The sequence below is a fragment of the Salvelinus namaycush genome, chromosome 23 (genome assembly GCF_016432855.1).
Source record: "Salvelinus namaycush isolate Seneca chromosome 23, SaNama_1.0, whole genome shotgun sequence".
Taxonomy (NCBI): Eukaryota; Metazoa; Chordata; class Actinopteri; order Salmoniformes; family Salmonidae; genus Salvelinus; species Salvelinus namaycush.
In genome coordinates this window covers 39029677-39057441 of record NC_052329.1, presented here as the reverse complement: position 1 = coordinate 39057441, position 27765 = coordinate 39029677, and the positions used below count along the sequence as shown (strand labels likewise).

Below are 27765 nucleotides of genomic sequence, written 5' to 3'. Positions count from 1 at the left end.
TATTGTAATTCTCTACGGACTACGGCTTTTGATGTGGCCCTCTCTTTCCATTGTGTCCCTTCATTTGTGGAGTTCATGCCCTGGTGCTGAACTGGGACTGGATAACGCAATATTAACCGTGTGTTTGCCTGTGCGTGTGTTTTGTTTCTCTCTCTCGGTTTCCCCCAGCTGACTCGACGGGCACCCACTCCCTGTACACCACCTACCAGGGCTATGAGGTCATGTTCCACGTGTCCACCATGCTGCCCTACATGCCCAACAACCCCCAGCAGGTGAGACCAACACACACCCAGCACGGTCTACCACAGCCCAACCCAGACACCTTCATGCCTACAAGATAGGATTCAGCCTGCCTCTTCAACTGCCCTTCTATCTAGTATTGTTGTCTGGTCAATCCCACAGGTGTAGTTACAGACGTTCAGGCACTCTTCCAGATTCCTAAAGGGTACTCTGGGTAGCGTGGCCATTGTCACCGTCTCACTAATCCTTTGGACGTCCGTCCGAGTGTCACCGTCGAGCGTCATATATATCTCAGATTCAGAAGACACATGGCGGACAAAGGGTTAAATATTTTGTGTATGTGGTTTGTTGTAGCGCCGTTCTATAGTTTGTCTGGCTCGGACTTGGACAATTGCAGCTGCCTATGAAATAGAACTTCTCTCTTGCCCCGCTCCCTCACTTCTCTTTTAGAGTGTTGTTCCTCTTCCATTCTGTGTGTCTGTAGTATTTTTATGGAGTCTTTGTTCTCTTTGAATGGGCTTTTCGGTCCTCTCTCTCATAACTGGTTCAAAGCTGGGTGGGGCTCAGTCTCTAGATTTTGAGAGACTATTTTTCCCTTTCTGCTTTAAATAACGCTGCCTTGCTACATATCCCTCAGGGCGTTGTGTTAACGGTGTGTCTGAGTGGTCTGTGTCAGTTGTTAAACTAGGCATTATTGTGTGTGCGCGCGCGTGTATGTTTAAATTGTTGGCTCAAGTGTTTGCATGAGAACTTAATGTGGGTCATATAAACCCCACGAGTGTACTTATGTTTGTAATGTGCTGCTAAAAGTATTTATGTTCGTTGAATACATGCCAACTGTACAGTCACTGTTGCTAGCACATACGTTTGGTCATGTAGTGTATGTGGACACCTGCTCGTCGAACATCTCATTCCAAAATCATGGGCATTGGTCTCCCTTTGCTGCTTTAATCATGGGAGTTGGTCTCCCTTTGCTGCTTTAATAGCCTGCACTCTTCTGGGAAGGCTTTCCACTAGATGTTGTAACATTGCTGTGGGGACTTGCTTCCATTCAGCCACAAGAGCATTAGTGCGGTCGGGTGATGTTGGGTGATTAGGCCTGGCTCGCAGTCGTCGTACCAATTCATTCCAAAGGTGTTCGGTGGGGTTGAGGTCAGGGCTCTGTGCAGGCCAGTTCTTCCACATCGATCTCCACAAACCATTTCTGTATGGACCTTGCTTTGTGCATAGGGGCGTTGTCATGCTGAAACAGGAAATGGCCTTCCCCCAAACTGTTGCCACAAAGTCGGAAGCACAGAATTGTCTAGAATGTCATTGTATGCTGTAGCATTAAGATTTCCCTCCACTGGAACTAAGGGGCCTAGCCCAAACCATTAAAAACAGACCCAGACCATTATTCCTCCTCCACCAAACTTTACAGTTGGCACTATGCATTGGGGCAGGTAGCGTTCTCCTGGCATCCGCCAAACCCAGATTCGTTCGTCGAACTGCCAGATGGTGAAGCGTGATTCTTCACTCCAGAGAATGGCGCCGAGCCGACGCTTGGCATTGTGCATTGTATTGTTGCATAGGCTTATGTGCGGCTGCTCAGCCATGGAAACCCACTTCATGAAGCTCCCGACGAACAGTTATTGTGCTGACGTTGCTTTCAGGGGCAGCTTGGAACTCGGTAGTGAGGGTTGCAACTGAGGACAGAAGATTTTTTTATGCGCTTCAGCACTCGCCGGTCCTGTTCTGTGAGCTTGTCTGGCCTACTACTTCGCGGCTGAGCCGTTGTTGCTCCTCGACGTTTCCCACTTCCCAATAACAGCACTTGACCGGGGCAGCTCTAGCAGGGCAGACATTGAACCAACTGACTTGTTGGAAAGTTAGCATCCTATGACGGTGTCACGTTGAAAGCCACTGAGCTCTTCTGTAAGGCCATTCTACTGCCAGTGTTTGTCTATGGAGATAGCATGGCTTAGTGCTCGGTTTTATACACCTGTCAGCAATGGGTGTGGCTGAAATAGCCAAATTCACTCATTTGAAGGGGTGTTCCACATACTTTTGTATATATAGTGTAGGCTTGCTAATAGTTGCTAATACATACAACTGTTGCTAAAAGTATTTTAACAGCAGCCTATGTATGTGAATGGGTAGGTTATGAAAACTCAGTTTAAGCTATAGCAACAGAGATTCCAAGGCTATCACTGTTAATGAAAATTGGTTCTCAGTTGACCAACCTGGTTAATTAAATAACGAGTTCGATGAATAAAATGTAAACGATGTATGAATGGGTTACGCCGAAGACGTTTTCAGTGTGAAGATGGACAGAAACTGCTTCTATAATAGAAATCCCCGGTCACACTTGAAGGCGATGTCATGGCGACATTAGCTAGCGTCATGCGCAAAAACACGCCATTGGTGTCGACCAGTCATGTCGTGCCGAACTGAGCATGTGCAGACCGTCAAATGAAAGGCAGTCCTTCGATATAAAGTTTTTTTTTATGTACATGTCAGTTTGTCACTATCACGAGGTTGTAGTAATGACAGGTTCAGCTACTTAAGACATTGGCTCGAATCTAGGTTTTGCCTTAAGGACACATTTTGCACTTCTCTGTCTGCCAAACCCACTGTCTGGTGTGTCAAGTCTGCTTCCGGATGCATTCCCAAAAGTATCGCGACGTTGCGCCCCTGGGTTTGAAAACTCTGTGGTTACGCTATTTGTGTACGTGTCCCTGACTGTGAACTACGTTTATAGGAGTGTGAGTGTGTAAACGGCACACTGGGAGAGAGTAGATGACTCTTCAGCACACTGACTCCATCCAGAGGCTCAAAGGCAACAGCAGCAACGTTTTTTACTTCCGCCACGCAACCTCTAGGTGTCAGTGTTGATCACCAATAAACCCTCACTCTGAGAGTGGGACGGAAAGGAGAGAGGGAGAGCTGCTAAGTCAGTCGATATAGAGTAATATTATGTGCCAGAGAGAGGAGGGGAGTCAAAAAGAGAGAGCCGAAGAGGTGACTGTGATTAAGAGAGGACGTGGAGAGGAGAGCAGGCTCTCCAGTACATTCGGACTGCAGGGGCCTTTGTCAGTTGTCCAGCCCCAGGCAGAACTGGTGTCTCAGGCATACAGAGCTCCAGCAGCACCCCCTAGTGTGTGTTTAAGCTTTATGCTGTCTTATGTAATTGACACTTTCACACTGCTGCAGAGAGAGAGGGTGGGCGAGCACCGCAATGGACACGGTATGTATTCTGTTACTGTGTGACTGACATTCACACATACTCAATCGAATGTAGCATTGCATAAAGATCTGCTTGTTAGCCTCAGCAGTTCTCTCACTGCCTATATCTGCACCCCAATCTCAGACCTACATCCGCGTGGACTGGGACCAATCTGTATCTCTCTCGCTCGGTCTCTCTCGCTGACTTTTCCCGAACAATATACTGGGGCGATAGTGAGTCAAGTGAGCCCGTGTGCCAATTCTGGCTCACTCATGTTAATTTGTGCTTGGTCTGTCTCCCCCGCTCACTCTCCTCCCCTCCCTCTGCTTCTGTTTGTCTCCTCCCCCTGCCAACTCTGTGTCCTTACCTCCACCCTCGCTCGGACTCCTTTCTGTCTCCCTCTTTCACACGTTCCTTTTTTCTCTCTCTTACCCCCCCCCCCCTCTCCTCGTCCCCCCCCCCCCCCCCCCCCCCTCCTCCTTTTTCTCCCTCAGCTCCTGAGGAAGAGGCACATAGGGAATGACATCGTCACAATAATCTTCCAGGAGCCGGGAGCGCTGCCCTTCACCCCTCAGAACGTCCGCTCCCACTTCCAGCACGTGTTCGTCATTGTCCGTGTGCACAACCCCTGCTCCGACGACACCTGCTACAGGTGGGGGGGGGGGCACCAACTCTCACCATGGTATCCATTATGCTGTTATTGGTCGGTTGGTCATGGTTGTTTTTTCTCTTCTCCTCAGTGTGGCTGTGACGCGTATGAATGACGTACCTTCCTTCGGCCCACCCATCCCCAGCGGGGTGACGTTCCGCGGCCCTGAAGCATTCCGCAACTTCCTCTTGGCCAAGGTCATCAATGCAGAGAGCGCCGCGCACAAGTCTGAGAAGTTCCACACCATGGCCACTCGCACGCGACAGGAGTACCTCAGAGACTTAGCCGAGAACTGTGTGAGCAGTACGCCGCTCGACTCCGCGGGCAAACTCAACAACCTCATCTCGCTGGCGTCGAAGAAGAGAGAGCGGGCGCGGGCGAGAGACGGGGCAGAGTTGGGAGCGGCCGGGGCGGTGGCGTGGAGGGTGCTGGCCCAGGACTTCAGTGGCGGCGGGACGGAGATCTCCTGCGCTCTGGGCGTGTCGGCAGAGTACATCCTCCTGGCAGACTGCAACACCAAGGAAGTGGTGTTCAACTGCTTCTGCGCCGACGTGATCGGCTGGACGCCGGAGAGGCTGGCGCTGAAGATCTTCTACGGGAGAGGAGACCACATCGCCGTCAGAGTCCCAGAGGGCTTTGCTCAGGACATCAGGGAAGTGGTGCAGAGGTTAAAGGTGAGTGGGCAGAGGTCACAGAGCTGGGGAAGTTAACCAGAGGTATGGTGGCGTAAGAGGCAGGGAAGAGAGTTCAACTGGATTTTTTTGTGGAAGAAATAGCCTGGTTACCACCTCTCTACATTGTTGCGAAAGACAATTAAATGTTTGCTGAAACACACAGGCACCCAGGCTAAGATGACTATGATTCTTGCCAAGAGGAGGCACAACACTCATACTGAAACTAAAAATCTATGAAAATAGTATGTTTGGCTGTTGTTGTATGGCAGTATAATTATGGATTTAATGATGGATTTAAAACCACCAGCCTTTCGAAGCCCTTTTATTTGCTGAAAGCCCCTAAGCTCTTCCCCCTCCCTCCCTCTCTCCCCAGGCGCTGACGGTGGGCTGTGAGACAGTGGATATGACTCTGAGGAGGAACGGCCTGGGACAGCTGGGGTTCCACGTCAGTCTGGACGGCACCGTGGCTGAGGTACTTTCCCCATACTTTATAAAACATGTTTTTCAGTAAACGCATGTAAAATCAGACGTAAAATTGAATTGAAAGTCCGATTATTTTTTCAATTAGGTGGAGGAGTATGGCTTCGCCTGGCAGGCAGGGCTGAGGCAGGGCAGCCGGCTGGTGGAGATCTGCAAGGTTGCCGCGGTAACCCTGACACACGAGCAGATGATCGACCTACTGAGGACGTCTGTCACCGTTAAAGTGGTGATCATACCGCCCTACGAGGAGGGAGGGCCCCGCAGGTGTGTGTGTGTGTGCGCACGTTTGAGTGTGTGTATGTGAAAATGAACACGTTTGTGTGTTAGCTGTCAAAGCATCATCCTGCCTCTAAGGATGTGTTGTAGAGAGAGAAGACTCACAACACACAGCAACACCAACAGAGCTGAGAGATGCTGGCCAGACGTCTCTGTTCTGAGGAGAGTTTTGAGTGGGTGTGTGTGAAAGGGAGAGAGGCGAAGAGGCACATGGTGTGGGCTTGGTGAAAGAGGAGCGGGAAAGAAAGAGACGGATAGAAGGAAGCAACAATCAATAGAATGAATCGTGTCCTTTCAAGCTTTCTTATTCCCCGTCTCTCGTTCTGTCCATCAAGGCCTGTGTTTTTCCCTCAGCCTCTCACTCTTTTTCTCTCTTTCTCTCTCTCGCTATCTCCCCTTCACCCATCTCCGTTCCTCTCAACCTTTCATCTGAGTATGGGCCTTGAGTACAGTGGGATAATGAGGCTCTATTAAATACTGTGGGTTTGAATGTTACTGAGATGAATACGCACTGACGACACAGTGTGACTAGTCTCTACTCGATATATAGCCCAGCTTGGCGGTGTCCCAAATGGCACCCTTTTCCGTATTTAGTGCACTGCTTTTGAAGGGCCCTGGTTTAAAGTAGTGCACTATATAGGGAATAGGGTGCCATTTGGGACGTAACCCCGAGTGTGCTGCTCCGTAGTCGGTCACAAGTAGCAGGATGTCTGTTCTTGATTGAGTTGGGGGTTGCTAAATACAGTAATTGTGCTGCCGGGGCTGTGTGATTGCACCGTGGTTGGATTTCTTTAATGTGTAAGGCAGTTTAATTGCATGACTTAAACCCCTTTGATACACACACACACTTGCGCGCGCACACACACATACACACACGCTCACTTCTCCACACACACTACGTAATTAGCCTTGTATTTCACTCTTTCTGTTCCGCCCTCTCTCTTTCACCCCCACCCCTCTCTCTCTCTCGCTCACACTCGTTTGATATAGTATACCGGGACAATAGATTGCATGAGATTAAGGCCCGGAATCTGCAGAAAGAGGGCAAATAAATAAATAAAAAGAGGCGATTTAATTAAAAATGCATGCTCCGTGCTAATGAAAAGGGTAGAAAAGGAGGGAGAGAGGTAGTGTGTGTGTGTGTGTACAGTAGGATAGCCGGCATAGAGGAGCTTGAATGGGAAGACATGTCTGAACACCTCTCAGGTGGGAGAAGCCAAGTGGGAGGGAGAGAGAAAGAGCTGGCTTCACTTTCTCCTCTGTCTCTCCCCCTCCCTGTGTGAGAGAGAGAGAGCTCCCCAGCTGTCAGGCCGGCCATTGCGATGGAGCGGTCTCTGGAAGTGGGCACTGGTGTTTTCTCTCTCGAAGGTTGGTACTCTGGTGTGTGTGCATCGCGCGTGTTCTTATCCAGTGTGTGTGAGGGTTGTTTTCGTGACTTGACATTGGCAGTCGTATTTGTGCGTTTGTGTGTGATCTAGGTTTTTCCTTCCAAGGTTGGTTAGTACACTCACTGGTATATGTGTGAGAGTGATAGAGAGACCATCATTCTACTCATGCAATGTCTCCTGGTATCTTTCATACCGACAGTGCATGTGATGTTGCGTTGTCCCCTGTGTGTTTGTGTGTGTGTGCTCTGTTTCTCTTAGCCTGCAGTGGTAGTAGTGGTGTGTTTGCTTTAGAAAACAAACAAACAAACAGTCTTGGGCTTAGTGTGGCCAGGCCAGTGTGATTGAGCTTAATCCAGGTCAAATAGTACGGGACAGATCACACGCTGGACAATCTGCTCCTGTCCAGCTCTCCTTTGATTCTTTGTTCCTCTTCTTGTCCGTTACCTAGGCTATATTCAGATTTTCTGTCACTTTCTCCACTTCTCATCCCTTTTCCCTGTCCTCTAATTTATTCATTTTTCCTTTTCTTCCCTTTTTATCCCCCCTTTCTTTCTCCTCTTCTCTTCCCTCCTCTCCTCGTCTCTATTTTCCCTCTCCTCCTTTCACTAGTCTGTCCCTCTCCTCCTCTCTCCTCTCCCGCCGTGTTGCAGTGATGTACATGGTCTAGTGTCTGAGGCAGCCTTTGCTGTGGCGGTGTGTGATCCCTCTTTAACCTCCAATAATAGACTTTACCATGAAATAGTGATGAAGGATGAAAGATGCATGTGCCGTTTCTGCTCAAGGCTTTAGTGGGGATGTTGAGAGGGTGAGTCTGTCACGCAGGTGCCCGGGTTAAAAAGGGATCTATTGCTATTGACCCCCCCCCTTCCCACTGAAACTGATGTTGGTCATTATTGCCTCATTATTGCCTCATTGAGTGTGTTCCTTTTGGGTTTGCTCGAGGTTTTCAATGTGCACTTCATTGTATGTGGTAGTGCAGTGACTACTCGAAAGGTCCATGTCATGACTTTTATCGGGGGAAGTCGAAGAAAAGCCTGATATCTCACGGGATATCATGAAAGTATTTAACTAGAGCGAACTAGGCTTAAACGGCCATTTCCACATGCCTTGCGTGTATAAAGTCAATGCAAGTTGACACATCTAGGCTCCGTACACGCGAATAAAAGGCTGACGGAGAGTATCTTTATGAGATTAGGGGTTTATCTTGTGTTCCTGCCCAAATGAATACTTCAGCGACAACTGGGTGACTAAAAAGGTCAGGGCTTGGATTCTATCTGTACGCGTGCTCATAGACACACTCACACACTTGACCGAGGCCTCACAGTAGGGGACAGAGTCCCCCCCACCCCACCCCTTTTCCATCCTGAGGTATCAAGGGAGCTCATTAGTGCTTGTGTGTGAGCTGTTGGAGGGGGATGCTGAAGGGAATATGCTGAGGGAGAGTATGGAGGAGTTCAGGGTTTTCACCTGCTCAGCTTAAGTTCAGCTTGAGTTCGACTGCAGCTCCCGTGAGCGAGGTGGACCTCTTATCTGAGTGCTGTAGTTGTGTGTGTGTGTGCAAGTGTGTGCGTAGCCACTGCTATTTTGTAAGCAACTATGACATCTTTTCAGTTGTTGTCTGGTGTTAGTGTGTAGTCTTCTATGTGAAGCGGGTAGTCTTGCAATACAACTGCAGTAGTACTGACTCTGCATTCCCCCTCTCTGTCTGTAGGGGCTGTACAGAGGAGTATGAGATGAAGACAATGGAGCAGAAGCCAGAGTCTGAGCCCGTGGCAGCAGGGTACCGGCCCTCCCCTCGCACCCCTGTCTTGCGCTGGGACAGCCCCCCCGGCCCTCCGGGCCTGCACAGCGCCCCCACCCCTCAGCGTTGGACCCCTATGGGCCCCCCACCACCCCAATCCCGCTCACATAAAGCCATGGTCATGCCCATCCCATACAGGGAGGCCCAGCATCTCTCCAACAAGAGGTGAGACACTGGTGTGTATTTGTGTGTGTGATTGTTTGCCTTGGGTTTAGACACTGGTGTAGTTGTCCTTGTTTGCTTCAGCTTCTTGAGTGGGTGATCCTATGCTAATGACTTGCTGTCATTCTCATAAATGCTTCGACGATGAGGTTATTCTTATAATAACGTAAAGCGGGACAAAAAATAGCATGGTTTGGGCGATTTTATAGGAAATGTAACCCATACAATGGTCCTTTTGGAGGAAGGATTGTTTATGTATTTTACATTTGTATCTAAAAGCATATTTGAGAAATAATTAATCAAAGATGGCATTTTTATGACATTTTGGGCTACCCAGGCCTCTTAAGACTCCAGTGTTTTCATCTGTAGGTGCTACAAATCAAAACATGTGTATTATGAAGCTTTACATTGCTCTTTAATATCAGTAGTATTTTAATTTCTATATAAAAAAATAGATATACATTTGAAGTCGGAAGTTTTTGATACACCTTAGCCAAATACATTTAAACTCAGTTTTTCACAATTCATGACATTTTAATCCTAGTAAAAATTCACAGTCTTAGGTCAGTTAGGATCACCACTTTATTTTAAGAATGTGAAATGTCAGAATAATAGTAGAGAGAATGATTTATTTCAGCTTTTATTTATTTCATCACATTCCCAGTGGGTCAGAAGTTTACATACACTCAATTAGTATTTGGCATTGCCTTTTAAATTGTTTAACTTGGGTCAAACGTTTCAGGTAGCCTTCCACAAGTTTCCCACAATAAGTTGGGTGAATTTTGGCCCATTCCTCCTAACAGAGCTGGTATAACTGAGTCAGGTTTGTAGGCCTCCTTGCTCGCACACCCTTTTTCAGTTCTGCCCACAAATTTTATATGGGATTGAGGTCAGGGCTTTGTGATGGCCACTCCCAATACCTTGACTTTGTTGTCCTTAAGCCATTTTGCCACAACTTTGGAAGTATGCTTGGGGTCATTGTCCATTTGGAAGACCCATTAGCGACCAAGCTTTAACTTCCTGACAGATGTCTTGATATGTTGCTTCAATATATCCACATATTTTTCCTCCCTCATGATGCCATCTATTTTGGAAAGTGCACCAGTCCCTCCTGCAGCAAAGCACCCCCACAACATGATGCTGCCATCCCTGTGCTTCACGGTTGGGATGCTGTTCTTTGGCTTGCAAGCCTCCCCCTTTTTCCTCCAAACATAACGATGGTCATTATGGCCAAACAGTTCTATTTTTGTTTCATCAGACCAGAGGATATTTCTCCAAAAAGTACGATCTTTGTCCCCATGTGCAGTTGCTAACTGTAGTCTGGCTTTTTTAATGGCGGTTTTGGAGCAGTGGCTTCTTCCTTGCTGAGTGGCATTACAGGTTATGTCGATATATGACTTGTTTTACTGTGGATATAGATACTTTTGTACCTGTTTCCTCCAACATCTTCACAAGGTCCTTTGCTGTTTTTCTGGGATTGATTTGCACTTTTCGCACCAAAGTATGTTCATCACTAGGAGACAGAACGCGTCTCCTTCCTGAGCGGTATGATGGCTGCGTGGTCCCATGGTGTTTATACTTGCGTACTATTGTTTGTACAGATGAACGTGGTACCTTCAGGCGTTTATAAATTGCTCCCAAGGATGAACCAGACTTGTGGAGGTCTACAATTTATTTTCTGAGGTCTTGGCTGACTTCTTTAGATTTTCCCATGATGTAAAGCAAAGAGGCACTGAGTTTGAAGGTAGGCCTTGAAATACATCTACAGGTACACCTCCAATTGACTCAAATTATTTTAATTAGCCTATCAGAAGCTTCTAAAGCTGTGACATCATTTTCTGGAATTTTTAAGCTGTTTAAAGGCACAGTCACAGTAAACTTCTGACCCACTGGAATTGTGATACAGTGAATTATAAGTGAAATAATCTGTAAACAATTGTTGGAAAAATGACTTGTGTCATGAACAAAGTAGATGTCCTAACCGACTTGCCAAAACTATAGTTTGTTAACAAGAAATTTGTGGAGTGCTTGAAAAACAAGTGTTAATGACTTCAACCTAAGTGTATGTAAACTTCCGACTTCAACTGTATATATAGTACCAGTCAAAAGTTTGGACACCTACTCATTCAAGGGTTTTTCTTTATTTTTACTATTTTCTACATTGTAGAATAGTAGTGAAGACATCAAAACTAGGAAATAACACATATGGAATCCTGTAGTAACCAAAAAAGTGTTTGAGATTCTTCAAAGTAGCCACCCTTTGCCTTGATGACAGCTTTGCACACTCTTGGCATTCTCTCAACCAGCTTCATGAGGTTGTCACCTGGAATGCATTTCAATTAACAGGTGTGCCTTGTTAATTTGTGGAATTTCCTTCTTAATGCGTTTGAGCCAATCAGTTGTCTTGTGACAAGGTAGGGGTGGTATACGGACCAAGTCCGTATTATGGCAAGAACAGCTCAAATAAGCAAAGAGAAACGACAGTCTATCATTACTTTAAGACATGAAGGTCAGTCAATCCGGAAAATGTCAAGAACTACACGTTTTTAAGTGTAGTCGCAAAAAACATTAAGCGCTATGATGAAACTGGCTCTGAGGACCGCCACAGGAAAGGAATACCGGTACCCAGAGTTACGTCTGCTGCAGAGGATAAGTTCATTAGTGTTACCAGCCTCAGAAATTGCAGCCCAAATAAATGCTTCACAGAGTTCAAGTAACAGACACATCTCAACATCAACTGTTCAGAGGAGACTGCGTGAATCAGGCCTTCATGGTTGAATTGCTGGAAAGGAACCACTACTAAAGGACACCAATAAGAAGAGACTTGCTTGGGCCAAGAAACACGAGCAATGGACATTAGACCGGTCTGGAGTCCAAATTGGAGACTTTTGGTTCCAACCGCTGTCTTTGTGAGATGCGGTGTGGGTGAATGGATGATCTCCACATGTGTATTTCCCACCGTAAAGCATGAAGGAGTAGGTGTTAAGGTGTGGGGGTGCTTTGCTGGTGACACTGTCTGATTTATTTACACTTAACCAGCATGGCTACCATAGCATTCTGCAGCGATACGCCATCCCATCTGGTTTGGGCTTAGTGGGACTATCATTTGTTTTCCTACAAGACAATGACCCAACACACCTCCAGGCTGTGTAAGGGCTATTTTACCATGAAAGAGAGTGATGTAGTGCTGCATCAGATGACCTGGCCTCCACAATCGCCTGACCTCAACCAAATTGAGATGGTTTGGGTTGAGTTGAACCACAGAGTGAAGGAAAAGCAGCCAACAAGTGCTCAGCATATGTGGGAACTCCTTCAAGACGGTTGGAAAAGCATTCCAGGTGAAGCTGGTTGAGAGAATGCCAAGAGTTTGCAAAGGGTGGCTATTTGAAGAATCCTGAATATTAAATCTGTTTTGATTTGTTTAACAATTTTTTGGTTACTGCATGATTCCATATGTGTTATTTCATAGTTTTGATGTCTTCGCTATTATTCTACAAAGAAAAACCCTTGAATGAGGTGTTCTAAAACTTTTGACCGGTAGTGTATATACACAAATATTTTGTGGATTTGGCAAATGTTTCAATATGTTGTTGAACATGATATACTCTACGGGCATATCAAAGTTTCAGAGTGGGATCTCTGCTAGTTTGAAAGTTATGGCATGTTTCATAGAGAAATTGGCATAGAAGGCAATGTAACCAATCACAGCCCTTTTACTTGTGTCATTGCACATCCTGCAAATCACCAGCAGAGGGTGACCATTTTGAATCCATTTTCACGTTCACTGTGTTGCTAATGCTTGCAAATAGGATCTTAACTCTAAAAGTAACAGCGATCCCACTCTGGAACTTTGATATGCCCATTAACCAGGGCTCGAAAGTGAGAACAGTTTGGTCGCATATATTTTGCTGTGTGACTGGGAGTTTTATTTTGGGAGCACTGTGGAACTATGTAAAAAATCTCCCAGATAATAATTGTCATAATGTTAAGGCTTCGATCTATCGTTGTTCCCTAGAGAAACCATCCGTTGCAGATTCGTTAGTGTCATGGTCTCATCTGACCACAACACTTTCACCCAGTTGTCCTCTGAATCATTCAGATGTTCATTGGCAAACTTCAGACGGGCATGTATATGTGCTTTCTTGAGCAGGGGGACCTTGCGGGTGCTGCAGGATTTCAGTCCTTCACGGCGTAGTGTGTTACCAATTGTTTTCTTGGTGACTATGGTCCCAGCTGCCTTGAGATCATTGACAAGATCCTCCCGTGTAGTTCTGGGCTGAGTCCTCACCGTTCTCATGATCATTGCAACTCCACGAGGTGAGATCTTGCATGGAGCCCCAGGCCGAGGGAGATTGAAAGTTCTTTTGTGTTTCTTCCATTTGCGAATAATCGCACCAACTGTTGTCACCTTCTCACCAAGCTGCTTGGCGATGGTCTTGTAGCCCATTCCAGCCTTGTGTAGGTCTACAATTTTGTCCCTGACATCCTTGGAGAGCTCTTTGGTCTTGGCCATGGTGGAGAGTTTGGAATCTGATTGATTGATTGCTTCTGTGGACAGGTGTCTTTTAAACAGGTAACAAGCTGAGATTAGGAGCACTCCCTTTAAGAGTGTGCTCCTAATCTCAGCTCGTTACCTGTATAAAAGACACCTGGGAGGCAGAAATCATTCTGATTGAGAGGGGGTCAAATACTTCTTTCCCTCATTAAAATGCAAATCAAGGCAACAGGCGCTTTCCCCTGTTGCCTCCATCCTCCAAATCCCACCAACATCAGCCACCTCAGAGCGCAACTGGTCCTTGTTTGGGAACACACACACCAAAGCACGCAACAGGCTGATCAATACAAGGGTTGAAAAATTGGTGGCCATCCCCAGTCAAATTTGAGGTTTTTTGATCCTTACAATGGGCCATCCTCAACAAGGTTGGAAAGTGACAGTGAAGATAAGCCCTCAGTCTGATGTTCAAGAGGTGGACATTGAGGAGGTCCAGGGAGAAGACATGGAACCCTGAGAGGAAGACAACCAAAGCTTAGTTTGTAGACTATCTTTTTACAGATGTATGTTGAAAACGTTTTTGGGAGATGCTATGGATCATTGGGGATCATTCAATATTCACTTTTTGTTGTTCAGTGAAATCATCCCATGTGAAGTCAACTCATTTAAATAAAGTTCAATTCGTAACTAAATTGTTTTACATTTTTTTGGAAGGATTTAATCATTTGCCATTATGTCTAACTTATGATAAGGTAAAAGGTTTCTGTCTCCATATGATATGGTAAATATATCCAATTCAAAAAACATCTACATTTAAATGGTATTAATATTAATTTGCATATATTTCCGTTAATTCACATATATTCCCGTTAATTCCCACGGAAAGTTTCCACCTCTGAATATTCCCCAAAATGTGCAACCCTACTTGTGATTAATCTTTGCTGTCCCGCTGTGCTCCCTGCAGGCCGGTGAGCTTTCCTGAGAACCACTACAGCCTGTCCCCAGCGGGGGGCGACAGAGTGCTGCCCTACAGGAACCCCTCAGCCAGTTTCTCCTCCCCCTCTGGCTTGGGGGGCCCCATACTCAGCGGGCCCTTCGTACGCTACAAACCCTCACCTGACAGGTCAGTCGGCGGAAGTGTTAGTGTCTTTGTGTGGTGGGTGGGTTAGTGTCTTTGTGTGGTGAGGTGGGTTAGTGTCGTTGTGTGGTGAGGTGGGTTAGTGTCTTTGTGTGGTGAGGTGGGTTAGTGTCTTTGTGTGGTGAGGTGGGTTAGTGTCTTTGTGTGGTGAGGTGGGTTAGTGTCTTTGTGTGGTGAGGTGGGTTAGTGTCTTTGTGTGGTGAGGTGGGTTAGTGTCTTTGTGTGGTGAGGTGGGTTAGTGTCTTTGTGTGGTGAGGTGGGTTAGTGTCTTTGTGTGGTGAGGTGGGTTAGTGTCTTTGTGTGGTGAGGTGGGTTAGTGTCTTTGTGTGGTGAGGTGGGTTAGTGTCTTTGTGTGGTGAGGTGGGTTAGTGTCTTTGTGTGGTGAGGTGGGTTAGTGTCTTTGTGTGGTGAGGTGGGTTAGTGTCGTTGTGTGGTGAGGTGGGTTAGTGTCGTTGTGTGGTGAGGTGGGTTAGTGTCGTTGTGTGGTGAGGTGTCTTTGTGTGGTGAGGTGGGTTAGTGTCTTTGTGAGGTGGGTTAGTGTCTTTGTGTGGTGGGTGGGTTAGTGTCTTTGTGTGGTGGGTGGGTTAGTGTCTTTGTGTGGTGGGTGGGTTAGTGTCTTTGTGTGGTGGGTGGGTTAGTGTCTTTGTGTGGTGGGTGGGTTAGTGTCTTTGTGTGGTGGGTGGGTTAGTGTCTTTGTGTGGTGGGTGGGTTAGTGTCTTTGTGTGGTGGGTGGGTTAGTGTCTTTGTGTGGTGAGGTGTCTTTGTGTGGTGAGGTGTCTTTGTGTGGTGAGGTGTCTTTGTGTGGTGAGGTGTCTTTGTGTGGTGAGGTGGGTTAGTGTCTTTGTGTGGTGGGTGGGTTAGTGTCTTTGTGTGGTGAGGTGTCTTTGTGTGGTGAGGTGTCTTTGTGTGGTGAGGTGGGTTAGTGTCTTTGTGAGGTGGGTTAGTGTCTTTGTGAGGTGGGTTAGTGTCTTTGTGAGGTGAGGTGGGTTAGTGTCTTTGTGTGGTGGGTGGGTTAGTGTCTTTGTGTGGTGGGTGGGTTAGTGTCTTTGTGTGGTGAGGTGTCTTTGTGAGGTGAGGTGGGTTAGTGTCTTTGTGAGGTGGGTTAGTGTCTTTGTGAGGTGGGTTAGTGTCTTTGTGAGGTGGGTTAGTGTCTTTGTGAGGTGGGTTAGTGTCTTTGTGAGGTGGGTTAGTGTCTTTGTGAGGTGAGGTGGGTTAGTGTCTTTGTGTGGTGGGTGGGTTAGTGTCTTTGTGTGGTGAGGTGTCTTTGTGTGGTGAGGTGGGTTAGTGTCTTTGTGTGGTGGGTGGGTTAGTGTCTTTGTGTGGTGGGTGGGTTAGTGTCTTTGTGTGGTGAGGTGTCTTTGTGTGGTGAGGTGGGTTAGTGTCTTTGTGAGGTGGGTTAGTGTCTTTGTGAGGTGGGTTAGTGTCTTTGTGAGGTGGGTTAGTGTCTTTGTGAGGTGGGTTAGTGTCTTTGTGTGGCGAGGTGGGTTAGTGTCTTTGTGTGGCGAGGTGGGTTAGTGTCTTTGTGTGGCGAGGTGGGTTAGTGTCTTTGTGTGGCGAGGTGGGTTAGTGTCTTTGTGTGGCGAGGTGGGTTAGTGTCTTTGTGTGGCGAGGTGGGTTAGTGTCTTTGTGTGGCGAGGTGGGTTAGTGTCTTTGTGTGGCGAGGTGGGTTAGTGTCTTTGTGTGGCGAGGTGGGTTAGTGTCTTTGTGTGGCGAGGTGGGTTAGTGTCTTTGTGTGGCGAGGTGGGTTAGTGTCTTTGTGTGGCGAGGTGGGTTAGTGTCTTTGTGTGGCGAGGTGGGTTAGTGTCTTTGTGTGGCGAGGTGGGTTAGTGTCTTTGTGTGGTGGGTGGGTTAGTGGCTTTGTGTGAGGTGGGTTGGTGGCTTTGTGTGAGGTGGGTTGGTGGCTTTGTGTGAGGTGGGTTGGTGGCTTTGTGTGAGGTGGGTTGGTGGCTTTGTGTGAGGTGGGTTGGTGGCTTTGTGTGAGGTGGGTTGGTGGCTTTGTGTGAGGTGGGTTGGTGGCTTTGTGTGAGGTGGGTTGGTGGCTTTGCGTGAGGTGGGTTGGTGGCTTTGCGTGAGGTGGGTTGGTGGCTTTGCGTGAGGTGGGTTGGTGGCTTTGCGTGAGGTGGGTTGGTGGCTTTGCGTGGTGCGAGGTGGGTTGGTGGCTTTGCGTGGTGCGAGGTGGGTTGGTGGCTTTGCGTGGTGCGAGGTGGGTTGGTGGCTTTGCGTGGTGCGAGGTGGGTTGGTGGCTTTGCGAGGTGGGTTGGTGGCTTTGCGTGGTGGGTTGGTGGCTTTGCGTGGTGCGAGGTGGGTTGGTGGCTTTGCGTGGTGCGAGGTGGGTTGGTGGCTTTGCGTGGTGCGAGGTGGGTTGGTGGCTTTGCGTGGTGCGAGGTGGGTTGGTGGCTTTGCGTGGTGCGAGGTGGGTTGGTGGCTTTGTGTGGTGCGAGGTGGGTTGGTGGCTTTGTGTGGTGCGAGGTGGGTTGGTGGCTTTGTGTGGTGCGAGGTGGGTTAGTGTCTTTGTGTGGTGGGTGTATCTCTGTGGTTGTCTATGTTTGTATGCATTGACATATCATTGAGGTCTCCATTTGTTTGTATTGGAGGACAATGTCACTACTCCCTGTTCCCTGGCATGTCCTTTGTATGATACTTGACAGGCTTTTGGCGCTTGTTGCTTGGATTGGTAGCTAACTTGCTGCAGACTTGTGACTGATTTAGTTTCATGCTTTGAGAAGCTGACTGTCGATTTTTAAGTCATTGAGACATTTATGAACATACTTGGATTATGACTTGATATTGTGTGGTTTTGTGTGCATGTGGTGATTTAGTTACATCCTACCAAACCAGAGGAACATGTTTGAAATAAGCTCCACTGGGGAGCATAGCAACAACAAACTGGGAAATGTTCTTAAACGTGTGTGTGTGTTAGGGCTGTCGCCGACAAAAATAGAGTCATCTGTTCTTTTGGCCAATCGGTGGGTAAAACATTTTAAACGTGTAATTTTCTATGTATAGACACACCCTATGCGTTTGAATAAAATATTTGCACTGAGCTTGTCTGATGCTTTAAGCACACTGGTTGATGAGGTAATTACGACAGACAAATGACTCGAGGGAGCACGATGGCCACGCTGTGTAAAAATAAAAACCGCTGTGTGACTGGCGCACGTTGTCTCTCTCTCCTCCCTGCTGCAGCGAAAAGGCAACACAGCTCAGCAAGTGTTTATTGCGCTGTCCATGCTGAAGCTGTAACATCATGTCAGCCATTTAGTTTCTTACAGTGTAAACAACACAAAATAAATGATAAGTAATACCAGTGTCTGTTCGGAGTTATTTTTTTAAAGCCTTTATTACAGCGTAGGTAGATTAAAAACAGACAAATTTGTGAAGTTGCTTTATCCAACATTTTGCGGTTCGTGGGGCTTGGTGCTCATGGAATCAGTAGGCTACTAAACAAACACTCAAACAGGCAATAGAAGCAGGATCGGTCTTATTTCTGTAGATGTGCCTTCGGAAAGAATTCAGACCCCTTGACTGTTTCCACATTTTGCTACATTACAGCCTTATTTTAAAAATAAATAAATAAATCCTCAATCTACACACACTACCCCATAATGACAAAGCGAAAACAAGTTTTTATATATTTTTGCAAATTTATAAAAAATAAGGAACAGATACCTTATTTACATAAGTATTCAGACCCTTTGCTATGAGACTCAAAATTGGGCTCAGGTGCAAACTGTTTCCATTGATCATCCTTGAGATGTTTCTACAACTTGATTGGAGTCCACCTGAGGTTAATTCTATAGATTGGACATGAATTGGAAAGGCACACACCTGTCTATTTAAGGTCCCACAGTTGACAGTGCATGTCAGAGCAAAAACCAAGCCACGAGGTCCAAGGAATTGTCCGTAGAGCTCCGAGACAGGATTGTGTTGAGGCACAGATCTGGGGAAGGGTACCAAAAAATGTCTGCAGCATTGACGGTCCCTAAGAACACAGTGGCCTCCATCATTCTTAAATTGAAGAAGTTTGGAACCACCAAGACTCTTCCTAGAGCTGGCCGCCTGTCCAAACTGAGCAATCGGGGGAGAAGGGTCTTCGTCAGGGAGGTGACCCAAGAACCCGATGGTCACTCTGACATGGCTCCAGAGTTCCTCTGTGGAGATGGGAGAACCTTCCAGAAGGACAACCATCTCTGCAGCACCCCACCAATCAGGCCTTTATGGTAGAGTGGACAGACGGAAGCCACTCCTCATCAAAAGGCACATGACAGCCCGCTTAGAGTTTGCCAAAAGGCACCTAAAGACTCTCAGACCATGCGAAACAAGATTCTCTGGTCTGATGAAACCAAGATTCAACTCTTTGGCCTGAATGCCAAGCATCACATCTGGAGGAAACCTGGCACCATTCCTACGGTGAAGCATGGTGGTAGCAGCATCATGCTGTGGGGATGTTTTTCAGCACCAGGGACTGGGAGACTAGTCAGGATCGAGGCAAAATGGACGGAGCAAAGTACAGCGAGATCCTTGACGAAAACCTGCTCCAGAGCGCTCAGGACCTCAGACTGGGGCGAAGGTTCACCTTCCAACAGGACAACAACCCTAAGCACACAGCCAAGACAACGCAGGAGTGGCTTCGGGACAAGTCTCTGAATGTCCTTGAGTGGCCCAGCCAGAGCCCGGACTTGAACCCGATCGAACACCTCTGGAGAGACCTGAAAATAGCTGTGCAGCGACGCTCCCCATCCAACCTGCCAGAGCTAGAGGATCTGCACAGAAGAATGGGAGAAACTCCCCAAATATAGGTGTGCCAAGCTTGTAGCATCATACCCAAGAAGAGTCGAGGCTGTAATTGCTGCCAAAGGTGCTTCAACAAAGTACTTAGTAAAGGGTCTGAATACTTATGTAAATGTGATATTTCAACAAAACAAAAAAATTATATACATTTGCCAAAAAATCTAAACCTGTTTTTGCTTTGTCATTACAGTGCATTGTGTGTGGATTGATGAGGGGGGGGAACAATTTAATCAATTTAAGAATAAGGTTGTAAAATAACAAAATGTGGAAAAGGTGAAGTGGTCTGAAAACTTTCCGAATGCACTGTATGTATCATTTATAAAGCCAGTCACATTTAACAGTGAGGCTATGGCTTATAGACCGAATTAAGTTGGGGTTTCCTCTCTCCTCAATTTTCTTAGATAATTAAGGCAAGGGCTGTTTCCTCGTCTTCTCACTCCGCTGCCGCCTCATTATTCTCAACACCAAGTTGCTGGTTAACTTTGCTATTATGCACATCGCAACATAGGGAAAGGCGGCAATTAAACGGTGCACTGAAGATTGTTTCAGAACCGCAGACAGCAACCGCTTTTGGACCAGGCTTGGGCAGTATACCGTATATACAGGTGTATTTTGAAGTACAGAGGGTGATTTTCTATTCATTTTATTCAACAACAAAAAAATGTAATTGAGCCATTCACATGGTAACTTTGTTTACAAGGAGCATGTGGAGAAAACGTGTCGATAAACTGTTGAGAAGCACAGGAGAGGTGATCAAGTTATACTTCAAATTCACTACAAATGTTTGCCATCCAAATATCTTATAACCATAAGTTAACTTTTTAAGATGTGCCAAATATATTGTCTCCAGCTCAGGGCTCCAGCTATGCATTTGGTTAGCTTACTTGCTAGCTATAACGTTAGGTGGCTAGCTTGCAATATCAAGCTTCTTGGTTACAGCAAAGACGATCAATCCCCTTCTGGATCAAGTGGGAGTAGCCTTTTGAGATAGTTCTATAACTTCATGACCTTGGTTGTCTGTCCTTGCATTTAGCTTATGCCTTGTTTGTATTTAGCTAACGTCCGCTATGGGAATTCGCTAGTACTCTGTTAACCTTTTTTTAGCATAAAAACATTATTTGCAGGAGGAGAGGGAGAGATGCCTCAAGTAGCAAACAGAGTAAACTATAAAACCAGAAACTCGCTGGAGTGGTGTCTCACATTTAACAAACCAAACATTGAAATAACGCTGTAAAAACCCAAACCGGCCCATGCATCAATAACGGTGTATAGTAAAATATTGTGTGTGTGTAAAATTTCTGTTCCTCTTATCTGTGTAGGTATGGTTCAGCCCAGCGTCCCCTGCTGGCCTACGAACCTCATCTCAGTCTGGACATCACCTCTAGTGGAGAGTCCTCCTCGGGCTTCACGAGCCAGGAAAGCACTATGGAGCGCTGCAAGACAGGTACACAAACACACACATGTATGTAGACAAACATACAGAACACACACACACACAAACACATATATATATATATAGCCTGGTAACTCTATATGTTTGTGTGTGTTTATATATACATACCTACATACAGTTGAAGTTGGAAGTTTACATACACCATAGCCAAATACATTAAAACTCAGTTTTTCACAATTCCTGACATTTAATCCCTGTAGAAAATTCCCGTCTTAGGTCAGTTAGGATCACCACTTTATTTTAAGAATGTGAAATGTCAGAATAATAGTAGAGAGTGATTTATTTAATTTTTTATTTCTTTCGTCACATTCCCAGTGGGTCAGAAGTTTACATTAGAGGTCGACCGATTTTATGATTTTTCAATACCGATACCGATTATTGGAGGACAAAAAAAGCCGACACCGATTTAATCGGCCGATTTATTTAAAAAATATATATATATATATTAAAAAAAATATATATATATCATACACACACACATCTTTGTAATAATGACAATTGCAACAATACTGAATGAACACTTTTATTTTAACTTAATATAATACATAAATACACACACACGCACACAGCTCTAAAGTGACAATGATACTGAAGTCTGCTTAGGAGACAAATACTCTCAACTGTTTGAATAAAAATAGAGTTTAAGTTACCTGTGATGAATGTTGAAAACCAAAACTTTAATATCTATATGCAGGAAATCCTATTTTAATAATGGGCATGGTAAGAATTGACAACCAAAGTGCGAGTCATAATTCCCATGACACCTAGCAAAATCTGAAAAGCGGTTCCTTCGTTTATTCCATAGGATATTTTTAGATTCACTTAAAATAAGGTCTGTGTTTCGTGTAGGCTTACAGCACCGTGCCAATTTTATAACTGTGTAGATATCCATAGGACAAGGTAACTCTGATCAATATTGCCTAAATATAAGCGAAGATAAAAAAAATGGTAGAGTGGATTTATGAAAATATGTTGACAAACGTTACCTTATCCTAGTGAGATTTACACGGGTATCAAAACGTCGAGGCGGTTTAAGCCTGCACGAAACACAGACCTTATTTGAAGTAGATCAAGACATTCTCTATGGAAGACATGAACGGTAAAATAACGAAGGAACCCCTTTCAAATTCAGCCGCAAGTTATTACAGGAATTATAACGCGTCGACTATCTAAACCATATACCTTTGACTAATCCGGAAACTATCACCTCGAAAACAAAACGTTTATTCCGTTCCGTATTTTATCTAATGGGTGGCATCCATGAGTCTAAATACTCCTGTTACATTGCACAACCTTCAATGTTGTCATAATTGTGTAAAATTCTGGCAAATTAGTTCGCAAAGAGCCAGGCGGCCCAAACTGTTGCATATACCCTGACTCTGCGTGCAATGAACGCAAGAGAAATGACACAATTTCACCTGGTTAATATTGCCTGCTAACCTGGATTTATTTTAGCTAAATATGCAGGTTTAAAAATATATACTTGTGTATTGATTTTAAGAAAGGCATTGATGTTTATGGTTAAGTACACATTGGAGCAATGACAGTCATTGATTGTTTTTTATAAGATAAGTTTAATGCTAGCTAGCAACTTACCTTAGCTTACTGCATTCGCTAACAGGCAGGCTCCTCGTGGAGTGCAATGTAATCAGGTGTTAGAGCATTGGACTAGTTAACTGTAAGGTTGCAAGATTGGATCCTCCGAGCTGACAAGGTTAAAAATCTGTTCCTAGGCCGTCATTGAAAATAAGAATGTGTTCTTAACTGACTTGCCTAGCTAAATAAAGATTAAATAAAGGTGTAAAAAAAAAATTGGGGCAAATCGGTGCCCAAAAATACCGATTTACGAATGTTATGAAAACTTGAAATCAGCCCCCGTTACACCAGCTCTGTCAGGAGGAATGGGCCACAATTCACCCAACTTATTGTGGGAAGCTTGTGGAAGGCTACCTGAAATGTTTGACCCAAGTTAAACAATTTAAAGGCAATGGTACCAAATACTAATTGAGTATATGTAAACTTCTGACCCACTGGGAATGTGATGAAAGAAATAAAAGCTGAAATAAATCATTCTCTACCATTATTCTGACATTTCACATTCTTAAAATAAAGCGGTGATCCTAGCTGACCTAAGACAGGGAATTTTTACAGGGATTAAAATGTCAGGAAGTTTGAAAAAACTGAGTTTAAATGTATTTGGCTAAGGTGTATGTAAACTTCCGACTTCAACTGTACATATGCGTACACACAGAAATAAAGAGTCCGGATTAAAGACAGTCAATTGGAGTGGCTCCAAATCGAACTGAGTTCTACATCCATCTCCATCACCAGAAAAGGGTCTTGATTTCTGACTACCTCAATACACTGTGTATTACCAGTGACCAGACACACGTATATGGCCTACATACCACACCTGTCACTACATTAGGCCTGTAATGTGTAATGGTGTGTGTGTGTGTGTTTTCTGCCCAGAGCCCCTATGGCATGTCCCAGTTTCATCATCTCGGGGGCCAGGAAGAGGAGGGGGGCAGAGGAAACCCACCCGACAGGACGTCCCAGGGAAAGACTCCCCCAACAGACACTCAAAGGTCAGATATAACTGTCCTCTTTTATTTAGAGACATTTTCTGCCTGTTGCTTTTCTGTGTATCTACCGTCTCTTTCACCTCATCCCGCTCTCTGTAGGGTGAGACCCAGTATTCCAGCCACTCCAGCAGTAACACTCTCTCCAGTAACGCGTCCAGCAGCCACAGTGACGAGCGCTGGTTCGACGGGGCTGGGGGGGAGAGAGGAGGCCCGGGGGGGTCCCGGGGTTACCTAGGCGACCTGGCCGAACCTGACCCCGACCCCCTCAGTAAGGGCGGGTCCAGCGACAGCGGCATCGACGCCCCCACCCTCTACAACGCCAAGCCTGGCGCACGCCACGGAAACCAGTCCAGCCAATCACAGAAGCCCCTGCACTGTTCACCAACCTATAATAGCGGGCTGCAGGAGCTCTCTGAGGCAAGGGGCAACGTAGTCGAGGGGCGGAGACTGCAGTCATCGCCTGTATTACCTGCCAATCAGAACAAAGGATACCGCACACGCACCTTCCCTCCTGGATCCAACGTGGAGAAGCCAGACTCATTAAAACCCAGGTAGGAGAGACACAAAAACACACACACACACTGCTAGCGCTTATACACTCAAACTCTGGTGGGCTTTTAGTAGTGGAAAGAGAGTGGAAAGGGGAGGAGAAAGAACTGTATGCTTTGTCCACACAGGCATCCCACCCCTCATGCTGAACATACCAAAACACACAAGTGTTTAATCCCTATGGGGGGCATGTATGGGTCAGATGTATCACCCCTGCCCTACATATATGTAGACACATATTTAGAGAGTCCAGCTACTCCGAAAGGGGGATTAAAGGATTGGGGGTTTGGACCCCCAGTCTATACCCAGTCACTCAGGGAACAGGACAGGACACTGGCATTCTGACACACAGAGGCACCCAACACGTAACATACAGGTATGTAGTCTAAACTGTGGTACAGGAGCTTAGGAAATGGGGATAGAGACGTGTGAGTGGTAAGATGGATGGGTGGAGGTATTGAGAGATGGTGGGTTGGATGGACATTTTGTAGATGGTTAGTTGCTCGAGTGATTGGGTGGATGGTGTGCTGGATGTATGATGTCCAGTGAAAGCCATGATGGCTGGTCAGGGATATTCACTGATCATGCTGTGGCACTAACAGATGTTGGTTGAGGTGGCTTTTGGTGGAATTGGGTTGGGAGACCAATGGGATTTGAGAAGTGAATTCCACCAGCAGCTGTTCTGCATGACATGTGGTTTGTTGTGTCTGTGTTGTGGATCTCACCCTGAATCGATCCATCAATTCAAGCATGTGTGTATTTCTAAAACCTATGCACCATTGATATTGACTTTGTTATGCATGTAAATAGATAGAGATCGATTTATGGATTGGAGCGTGTGTCTGTTTGTGTGTCGCCACAGGGCCTGCTACACACCCCAGGCTTACAAGACCCCTGCAGCAGAGAAATCGCGACCGGTCCGAGCCGCCACGGTCACGCCCAACTCTGCTCTACTCAGCTCCACCCCTCTCTCCAGCTCCGCCCCCAAGGCCTTATGCAGCAAGAACAGGCTGGGCCCCTGGCAACCAGATGACAACGCCCCCTCCCCTTCAAACATACCCACTACCTACTGCTCTGACAGCAGCAAGAAGTAAGTGTGTGTGTGCACTAGTTTTCTACACCACCAACACAAAAGTCAAGCATCACGCCACTGTGTTAAGCCATGCTCGGTGTGATAAGTTGTTGCTGTATTTAACCTATATTCCTGCTTTGTGTGTGTTCAGGCAGGTGGACGTGAATTCTAAGAACGTGTTCGGACAGCCCCGTCTCAGAGCGTCGCTAAGGGACCTGCGGTCTCCACGGAGATCCCACAAGAGCACCGTCGAAGACGACCTGAAGAAACTCATCATCATGGACAGCCCTGGCGAGATACCACAAAGAGACATGGTGAGGGACACACACAGTACACACACACACATGAACACACACAGTACATGTACACACACACACGCCCACGCACATACATTACACAACACACTATTTTACACATACACACCCCAAACCTTACCACTTGCTCACACACAAACATACTACCCCACAACTAACCTCCCTCTCTTCTCTTTTAAGTCTCCTCGGCGCACTCTTCAGCGCACGTTCTCAGACGAGTCTCTGTGCAGCGGGCGCAGGGATGCCAGCTATGCCAGCACTGCCCCCCTGTTTGACCAGGGCACTCCCAGCGACCTGCTGTTCACCTGCACCCTGCCCACCCGGCGCCACGCACACTCTGCCAGCCACATGCCCAACAAGAAGGGTGAGTGGGGCCACAGCTTGATGTTACCTTCTCACTTCATTGTATCCGTACCTAATTATGGTATGTCAAGAAGGCACAGAGCTCAGTTATAGTTATACAAGGAATCATTTTTGTGCTACTTTTAAAGGAATAGTCCACTCAAAAACGATCTTTTGGCGTTTCTTTAACTAGTCCACTTTTTATACTGTCCCAAAATGTTTTGCATGTCAGCCGTCACGTTTTCAAGAAGCAAAGTTTATCATACGACGTCGTCATGAATGCTAATCTGCTAAGTCTTTAGTTAATTTGACCTCCTTGCCCTCCTCCTGGCTGGCCAGTCCCTATGTCTGCGTCGGAGCTGTCTCTGAAAGAGGTGAGGGATAAGGTTCCCCCACTGAGGAGGCTGGACCCGGGGCTCATACCCCTGCCTGACACTGCCTGTGGCCTGGAGTGGGCCAGCCTGGTCAACGCTGCCAAGGCCTACGAGGGTGAGTGTGAGTATTCTGTGTGTGTGTGTGTGTGTTCAGATATCTAGTCCCCTGCCCACCACAAACCCTCTCACAGCAGCTCCAGCGGGCAGGGACCTACTGAGACATGATCCTGGGCCTCAGTTACAGCCCTAGCCCAGCTGGGCTGCTCCTTGACGGGCTTGATTGTGTGAAATGTCCCTTGAGACCTTTGTAAAAGCTGATTGCGAAGATGGGGGGGGGGGGGCAGTCTTTGTTGATTGGTAGCTGATTGTGAAGGGGGAAATGCAGCGTTGTAACTGTGTGTGTGTGTTACAGTGCAAAGGGCAGTGTCTCTATTCTCGCTCACCGAGCCTCAAGTTGGGGTTCCAGACATGCGGCCGATCATCAGTCCAGTCCAGTTCCAAACAACTCAGACTCCACGCTCTACCCCCACCTTCAGCGGGTAAGTCTCTGATTCACACACCAGCTCAAACAATCACGGTCCGTAGCCACCAGACGCACAATGTAAGATCATGGCGGTTACAGCAGATGGGGATTGTTTCGTCTATTTGACACTGATACTCCAAATCCTAAACACAATATTTGAGTGTATAAAAGCACTGCCTACACTTGGACTTCCCATTTTCCTTTTGTCAGGTCAACCTCACCTGTCACATGTAGAGAGCTGTACTGGCAGTGCCATCCTGTGGTTAGCTGTGGTAATTACACATGGATCAAACAAGTTACCAAGGATCTCTGAACACCTGCTGTAGTGAACAAACAGTGGAGTGTTTGAGTTAAAGCAGTCTGGCCTGTTCAGCTTGTGTTGTCTCAGGGCATGACGACAACCAGCCTGTCACTGAAACTGCCTCTTGTTTACCAAACTAACACGTTGTACGGTCCTCACAAACTCTGTTGTTCTGTTGAACACACCTGTTAAACCCGTCTGCCCTACCTGCTACTTAACCCATTAGACAGTGTGAGTTAATGTCTTTGTGTGTTTTCAGGGATGAGGTACCCAACGACCTTTCGGGACGGCTGTACAGCCTAGAGGTGATGCTGAAGCGGCTCAACACTGACCTGGAGAAGGTACTGTTTACACCAGAGAGACATTTAGACTCTATGCTAATTTAAATGGCTGTACCACTGGCACAGCTAGAATTGAAACTGGTAATAAATAAACGGCCTCCCGAGTGGCGCAGCGGTCTAAGGCACTGCATCGCAGTGCTAGAGGCGTTACTACAGACCCGGGTTTATTCCCGGGCTGTGCCACAAACCGGCCGTGGCCGGGAGTCCCATAGGACGGCGCACAATTGGACCAGCGTCGTCCTAGTTAGGGGAGGGTTTGGCCGGGGTGGCTTTACTTGGCTCGTCGAACTCTAGCGACTCCTTGTGGCGGGCTGGGTGCCTGCAGGCTGACTCCGGTTGCCAGTTGAACGGCATTTCCTCCGACACATTGGTGCGGCTGGCTTCCGGGTTAAGCGGGCGGGTGTTAAGGAGCGTGGTTAGGTTGGAGGAAATTTTCGGGGGACGCATGACTCCACCTTCGCCTTTCCCGAGCCCGTTGGGGAGTTGCAGCGATGAGACAAGATCGAAATTGGGGAGAGAAAAAAAATACCAATGCAAAAAAGATCAAGATAATTAACACTTTCTTCCCTTTCTCTTTCTGTCTTTCCCCCGCATTCCCTCCCGCTCTGTCCCTCA

General features: G+C 46.6%; 1 protein-coding gene across 1 annotated transcript in view; it reads left to right on the top strand.

Annotated features, from left to right (window-relative positions):
* Positions 1-27765, top strand: part of LOC120018674 (signal-induced proliferation-associated 1-like protein 3) — a 35576-nt gene that overhangs the window by 6290 nt on the left and 1521 nt on the right. The window contains exons 5-20 of the mRNA XM_038961875.1: positions 169-272; positions 3940-4097; positions 4186-4768; positions 5142-5240; positions 5337-5512; positions 8624-8878; positions 14332-14490; positions 20616-20740; positions 23222-23337; positions 23434-23885; positions 24746-24973; positions 25107-25269; positions 25450-25633; positions 25951-26100; positions 26398-26524; positions 27069-27150. Of these exons, the coding sequence (XP_038817803.1) occupies positions 169-272; positions 3940-4097; positions 4186-4768; positions 5142-5240; positions 5337-5512; positions 8624-8878; positions 14332-14490; positions 20616-20740; positions 23222-23337; positions 23434-23885; positions 24746-24973; positions 25107-25269; positions 25450-25633; positions 25951-26100; positions 26398-26524; positions 27069-27150 (3161 nt within the window). The remainder of the gene's footprint in view (positions 1-168; positions 273-3939; positions 4098-4185; positions 4769-5141; positions 5241-5336; positions 5513-8623; positions 8879-14331; positions 14491-20615; positions 20741-23221; positions 23338-23433; positions 23886-24745; positions 24974-25106; positions 25270-25449; positions 25634-25950; positions 26101-26397; positions 26525-27068; positions 27151-27765) is intronic.